At 34.7% G+C, this 7597-nt stretch overlaps 1 protein-coding gene across 1 annotated transcript; it reads right to left on the bottom strand.

Moving 5' to 3' along the window:
* Positions 1–1515: 1515 nt before the first annotated feature.
* LOC111395562 lies at positions 1516–6217 on the bottom strand. The gene is made up of 7 exons (XM_023021596.1): positions 5787–6217; positions 5563–5634; positions 4996–5163; positions 4346–4516; positions 3912–4121; positions 2953–3041; positions 1516–2430 (listed from the first exon to the last, which is right to left on the bottom strand). The coding sequence occupies exons 1-7, from the start codon at positions 5869–5871 to the stop codon at positions 1693–1695; spliced, it is 1533 nt and encodes a 510-aa protein (XP_022877364.1). The 5' UTR covers positions 5872–6217; the 3' UTR covers positions 1516–1692.
* Positions 6218–7597: the final 1380 nt, after the last annotated feature.

Below are 7597 nucleotides of genomic sequence, written 5' to 3'. Positions count from 1 at the left end.
TTTCAATGTAACAATAAAGGTACGATACAGTTTTGTTCTTACTTCTCGAATTTAGCTATATGGGGTGTAAAAACACTAAATAAAAAATACGTAAACAATTACTCGCATTCAACATGAATTTTGAATGATTTTTCATGTATAGATGGAATGTAAGACAATCAACATCTAATCATTTATGATACATAACAAATATCACGTAAAAATTTGATCATAACATAAAAACACGTATTTAATCACGTAACATAATAAGTATGTATACTTGAAAATTTTAGCTAGTCCATGGGATTTCATGTTGTACGATTTTCTTTTTCTTGAAGCTCAAGTCAAAGGCTATATTATCCATTTGCCTTTTGCCATTGATACTCTGTCACCAAAACCCGTGTCTCGAATGGCAAGGGACTCGTCGGGCTTGCTCTTTGAGTTTGACAACATTGTTATCGATAGGGTAATACAACATGTGGGAGTCTATGTAGTCTCATTTTTTGGTTTGATAATCTCCTCTGAATTCGAACCTTCACCAGACTACCAGATACATATTAAACCCAAAGTTAAGGGACCTTTTGGATTTCCATCCGAGAGGTATCTTCTTCTTCTCCCTTTTTCACTCCTTACTAAGTCATTGACCAACGTCGTGAAGTATTAGCAGCATGTGGTATACCTTCACGCGGGATTTTGTACTAGCATGAACCTAATGTTGAAGTGCTCTTTGGTGTTGCCATTTTTCAATTTCAAACCGTTGAAGAGTGATGAAATTAGCAAAGATGTAAGCATTTTTTCCAGATTGTTGTGTGGAAATGCCTCGATCCGCTATTAGGGTTTATATTGAAACTGCAAAAATTCCCCGACAGCTGAATCAAAATATTTATTGCACACTTTGGGGTGGAATCCTCACTGATCCTGCATACCAATCATCCGACGCTTACAGTAATGGCACTGAGCCAAGCCGAGATAGGAAAATTGGTCAGATCTTTGACATTTTTCGGACGGGAATGTAAAAATTTTCATTACATCCAGCCATTAAAAATTCAAGAGCGCAAAATTTCAATATAGATTTATGAGATAAATCTAAGATTTGAGGCTAAAGAAAGCTAAGAACGTAATGTAATAGGGGAAATCAATTTGATTGGTTAATGATTGGATTTTTTTCTTCCAAGAGTGATGCTGTGATTTGGGGTTTCTGGCATGAATGTCGAAACCACAATTTCCTTTTTTAGGAAGTGATTACAGCAATTGAATAAAATAATAGACGAGAGAAGTGATTTTTCATTTTTCATTTTTACTGCATAAAAAATAGTACTTTTGGTATAAAAAAATACTTAGACGTATAAAATGAATATTTATTAAAATCATTGTATTGGGTGTAAATTCCACTTTAATATAATCAAATAAAACAAACTTTTTATCCATTTATTTTGTAAGACCCACAATTATTGCTCACTTATTATCTACAGAATCCATAAAACCCAAGGCGTATTATCTCTTCAATTTTAATTTAATCACCTCCGAAACACGTCATACCAGAAACAAGAACATCAAGAAATCATGAGCATACATCTCAAACATGATGTACATTTTGTTTTGTGATAGAATATCAAAAACAGGTACTTTTAAGTTACTTTTATGACATTCAGACGTTTTGGTAAAACAGATTTTGTCTGAAGCCAATGATTCAACTGCCTAAAACACTGCAACTTAATCATACCGATACGAATCTCCATACTTGCTCCTGAAATTGTAAGCATCATAGTTTGTACTCTCATAGTTGGCTGCCCTGGTTTCAACAGGTTTTGGCTCCACACTTGATGCCACAAAATTTGCATCTCCATTTTTCTCTCGCACACGATGCTTTGTTCTCTCTTTCTGACTCTTCGGCCTGACCTGCCCGTATGGAGGAACCTCACCCGATCCATAAAATTCAGCATATTCTTGTCGTCTAGAAGATCTGTGCTTGCTGGACAAAGAAGGATCTTTAAAACTGCTCGACCTAATCTTATGTTGTTTTACTTCAGTAAATCTATCAGCAGAAGATGGTTCGTGGGGATCTTTAAAACTGCTTGACCTAATCTTAGGTAGTTTTACTTCAGTAAATCTATCAGCAGAAGATGGCTCGAGGGTCTGCCTTGTTTCAGATAGGGGAGTTGGAGTTCTCTGCTTTTGAGATAACGAAGGCTCGGATTCATCTTCATGCATGACAAGAGAATCTTTCAGTGGAGTAAGGCCACCTTTGGAACTCTTCCCTCTGAAGCGCAAGGGAATGAATTGAAGAAAGATACCACCTACTGCTTCCATTGCAAACTTGGATAGATCCCAGACGAGCTGTCCAAATGACGGCCATCCAGCTTCTTGTTCATCTTTAACGGCCACTGCAATAGGAGTGGGTTTCTCCTTGCTCACTGGTTGTTCCGGAAGTACATATCCATTTTGCCCTTGCTGCAATTATATGTGATGAGATTCGAGAGAGAGTACACATTTAGGCCTCTACCATGCACAGAAGACAAATTTTCGAACTGAAATCTTGAGATTACACATTTAGGCCTCTACCATGCACAGAAGACAAATTTTCAAACTGAAATCTTGAGATTACACATCCTCACCAATCACAAAAATGAAAAATCAGTGCCTTCAATCCACAAAAAAAAAAACTCACATCGACAAAAACCTAATAGAAATGTATAAAAAATTATCTTGAAATTAGGTGGAGGTCCATGCAACTTTTATGAAGCAAATTATGTAAAACTTTGGCAGCAAATTATGTAAAACTTTGGCAGCTATTCAGTAAAAAATAGAACTCATTCACTATCACCAGAAGAAAAATTTCCCTAAAACTTTCACAAAAAGTTGAATTTAAAAGTCAAAAGGCTCATTTTTAATATATCAAAAAAATCATTGATTTTTTTCCCCTTTTGTTAACTTAATAAACAGAAAGAAAACCATAGAATAATAGAATTTTACCATTTTGGAGAAAAAAGAGGAACCAAATCCCTGCTGAAGCATGCACGTCGCATACCCTATCAAAATAGCACCAGCGACCACAAGAAGATCTGCCAAAAATACCAGATTATTAGTGGCAGACATGGTGATGTAAGCGTCCTATTTTATTGAGTAAAGCACTTTTCAACATATAGCTATCCTGATAAAAGATGCAGTGAAACATCTAATACTTATTCCAACACAAAATAACACGTTATGTTTAGGATTCATGGATGGCAATGATCATAATTGTCAGTACATACATCTGTTTTATTTCTTTTATTTTTGTGTTTTCATATTATTTTACCCTGAGTGATGCAAGGTGCTTCTTGTTCAAATTCAGTAAAATTAATGGCTCCATCATCTTAATTATCAAGGAGACTGTCTCGCTGAAAGAAATAATGCCTGACATGACAACAATCCAATGGAGCAAAACAATTTTCTATACATAAAATCGAAGGTGCTAGGATAATTAAATTGCAATCAGAGAAACGTGTAAAAGGCTAGACAACAATATTCCCTAAACTCATTTATATTCAGATTCCTGACTTCTACTACCAGTTTCTTCTTTTTTATAAAGGAAGAAAAACAACATTTATCTAACTTCACGTATGGAAGTGCATTTCTATCTAAGGAACCAGGAAAGCATATAGTTAAATCACAACTTGTGAAGTTATGGATGAGATGAACATAGGTCACATAGATTTTGGGTGTTTATATTAAGCACGATGACGAATTGTATGTGATGGCATGATTATTGGATTATTATCTGTTTACTTGATGAAAAAGAATGCGTGTTAAAATCCCCATCTTGGCAAAATCATATTATGCAACCACAGTTGGCATAACAATTGGATAAAATTTTAAGACAAGTAGCATTTTACTTAGCCAACTAATGTGCTGAATGCTCAAGAAAACATATGTTGATTGGCAATCTGAACCTGTGGCAGATGTAGAGCTATACTGGTAATTACAATCTTCCTTGTCGAGAGAGATTTGACGAAGAGCAGCATTGCCTCTGTCAATAACTAATAGTGAACAGGTTGCCTTCACATATATCACATCAAAGTCACTTGAGAACTTTGCATCCTCACTTGGCCCATCCCGGTATCCCACAACATTTGATTTTCCTCCCGCAATGGTTGTCACTCCTGTAATTCATCTTCAAAGTTTAGATTACTATGAAAAGATATCCGTACCATGACAATGAATTAACTTTAGATCCTAGATATCTATTTCATACAGTAATATATACAGTACATTAAGAAAATAGTATGTCTATTTAACAATTTTTAGGACATATTCAACTGTCAGAATTCCATTTTAATTCGTCAAACTCCTAAAAATCAGGATAATATGGCACAAATGGATGAACCTGCTTCTCCTATCTTTCTAATGGCAAGATTTGATGTATCAGCAACATAAACATTCCCTTTATCATCCATGGTAACCCCCTTTGGATGATTAAAACGAGCATCACTTGGTTTTCCATCCACATGCCCAGTGTGACCCTGAAATGATCCTGCAACCAATCTTGCCCTACTATCTGCATATTGGTAAATGAAGGATTATAAGACCAAGATTCGAACCAATCATATAAAGTTGCAATATTTTTTAAACTTTTACAAGGCAAAATGTACAATCTCACTTGACATTCTGAATATATCTCTATCATAAATAAATATACATAAAACACAACTTTCGCTTGAGGCACTATCTCAAATAACAAACTCCGTTTGAGCCCAAAAAACAAAAACAATAAGATTTATAATTCAAGACCCAAAATTCCTTTCATTGAAAATATTCCATTTCAACATTGGTATCTTTTTCGATTATTCAAAAGAGGAAGCAAAAAAATTAAACAAAGTCATTCTCGTTTGTTACATGTTCCAGAACCAAATAGCAAAAGAGCTAATACCATACTACACTTAAAAATACTACAACAGAAAATAACAGTGGTCATCTCATATATTCATCTTGAATCAACATGATGTAAAATTCAGCAGAAAGGACAAGGAAGTGCACATTGGGAAAGTGGAGGAGTAATTCGAACAACGTTGCTGTTCTCAGCATCCACAGCGAATAGCTCTCCATCTTGCGAGACACGAATAGTGTATGGTATAACCCCAAGTTCATTCCCTTGAACAACAGTTTCTACTAGATAGCCATCTTCAAATTGAAGCACATTTCCATCTGCAACATAGCAAGATCAATAAAAACATGTACATGTGCAGATATAACATTGAATTTCTCTAGTATCTAAGCCAAAAATTATTGTCCCTCCCTCCCTCCCACCAGGGAAAGAGGACAATGCGATGAGAATAACAATGTGCCTAAAGGAGCCATCATGCATGTTATTTTTTTAATTTTTTTTCTTGGTGATTTTACATCCTCTAAAGTATAATAAAAAAATAATATAATTAAAATTAGTCTTCTGAAGTACAAATTCTCGCAAGGGTTCCTAGTAAACTACCACATGATTGCTCTATGATACGGTTTCCATTCGTACAGTCAGGAATTAGAGTAATAAGTACATATATTAAGCAAACATCTAAATTGAAGAACACAAAAAGGTTATGACAGTGATTTTACCTGCTTGCTGGGGTGCTTTGGAGGAAGACCTAGTCCATTTGAGAAGAGAGGAAAGGTGTTTTATCAATGGCCCTGGCATTTACAAAAATAATAGAATCAACAAACACAGGAAATTAAACTTCCGCATACAAAATAAGCACGCCCATTTGACAAACAAATAAAAAAGCTTCTGATTTCTGTACTGTTCAACAAACAAACCCGTAACAGAAAAACGGGAAATTTACCAGCAGGTGCAGCATGAGCTTGAAACTGAAAAACCCAAGTCATAGAGAGGAATAAGAAACCGAGAAAGAAAAGTGAAGACCTCATGCCTTTCTCACAAAATTAAAGCTCGAAAAGAGCTTCTGCGCGTGTTTGTGTGTGCAGATCAGAAAAGTTTAAGGAGGGACTTCAATGGAGATGGTGACAAAATTAGGCTAATTAAGTGAAAATACAGATTCAAGAACACTGATTTTGCTATATTTGCAAAAAGCTCTTTTCTCACTCTCTTATCAATTCTCGATCTTCAGATCTTCTTTAAACATTTAACCTTTTACTGGTTTTGTTGATTCCACCACAGAAAGGTGCATTTTTCGAGGAGTAATCGAAAAGAAAATCTAAATCAGCACTGTGTGGTTTGGGTTTTGCTGCTACTTTATCACTCTTATAAACACTCCTAAAGTGTTCCGCCTAGATTATGCGTTACGGTTTGTCTTTGAATAAATTGTGAAAACTATGCTTGGTCCTCAATCTATCGCTCTATAACAAATTGATCCTTCATCTTTTATAACAAAGGTGAAATTCAAGTTGGATTGCTCAACCTTTCACGTGGATTCTCAATCTTCAAAAGTTAAGTTTTGGATTCTCAACTTAAATAAATATATGAATTTAAGTTCCTACAAGGTAAAAACTATGAACTCGAATACTAAAATTTCATGTGACTTTCATTTGATTTAATCATTGTTTGGTGGCGGTTAAAATCATATTTTAATAGATTTTGATAAAAGTTGGTGAAATGCATGATTGAATTACCCAAATGGTCATTGAACTTTGTAAAAAATTTTCACAGAGTCATTGAACTTTAAAAATCACCAAATTCATCATTAAACTTTGTAAAATATTCCCACGAGGTCACTGAATTTTAAAAATCACCCAATTCATCACTAACTTTGTAAAATGTTTCAACAGGGTCACTGAACTTTATAAAAGTTTAGTTATGGAGGACTGTTTTTGCAGTTGTAATTAAAATTGCAGATTAGCATTTTTTTTCCTAAGGAATGAGGATCCACTTGCTAATGGCATAAGATGGAGGACTAATTGTGCAATTTTGTAAATTAATACTAATACTAGGCCCGCCGGATGGTACCATCCTGCAAAATGTATGGGCTCTGGGCCCAACTGTGTATGTGCCAAGGCTGACATTCAGTCCCACTAGGACTATCAATTAAGAATATTATTTTGAAGGGAAAATTAACTTAAACCCTACATTTTAAAGTTTCAATTTCAAAAATCAAGTCTTAAATCATATATATATATATAGAGTTCATACATTGAATCTTCATTTGGATCTGTTGTGTTTGAATGTTCTAGACAAAGGAGTTGAACTTTAAGAGTGAAAATTTACGAAGTGAGGATTCGAAGGGGATTACCAACTTGGAAGATTGTAGTTTTTAATTTTATTTGTCAGTGAATTTTTCTAGTTCGGTCATTATTGACTCCATCAATACCAACGGTGTCTACTTCTATAAAATTCGGCCAGATTTGTTGGTGAATTTTTCCAATTCATTCGTGGGCCAAATTTTTTGTGGCGGTTGATTCAATTTGAAGAGGTGGGTTTGTGGCGCAATGTGTTAAGACTATGATATGATCAAGTCTTTGTTAATTGTGATCGATCTTGACCCTCTAGAATCAAGTTTATGATAATTGTGATCGATTGAGATCAAATATTTCTTCATTGTAATTGTATATGATCAAATCTGTCTTAACTATGTGTCCAAATTAACAATAACTTGGTCACATACTATTACAGTTAACACATATTTGATCACGAAAATGT

This window comes from Olea europaea, chromosome 6 (assembly GCF_002742605.1).
Source record: "Olea europaea var. sylvestris chromosome 6, O_europaea_v1, whole genome shotgun sequence".
Lineage (NCBI taxonomy): Eukaryota > Viridiplantae > Streptophyta > Magnoliopsida > Lamiales > Oleaceae > Olea > Olea europaea.
This window is presented reverse-complemented; position numbering and strand designations above follow the sequence as displayed.

Excerpts from the sequence above, each read along its gene's own strand:
- LOC111395562 (XM_023021596.1), bottom strand. The coding sequence starts at position 5,871 with ATGAGGTCTTCACTTTTCTTTCTCGGTTTCTTATTCCTCTCTATGACT. Across the intron at positions 4,122-4,345 it reads TAGAAAGATAGGAGAAGCAG|GAGTGACAACCATTGCGGGA; the intron begins GTTCATCCATTT and ends GATGAATTACAG. Across the intron at positions 3,042-3,911 it reads TAGCTCTACATCTGCCACAG|ATCTTCTTGTGGTCGCTGGT; the intron begins GTTCAGATTGCC and ends TATTTTTGGCAG.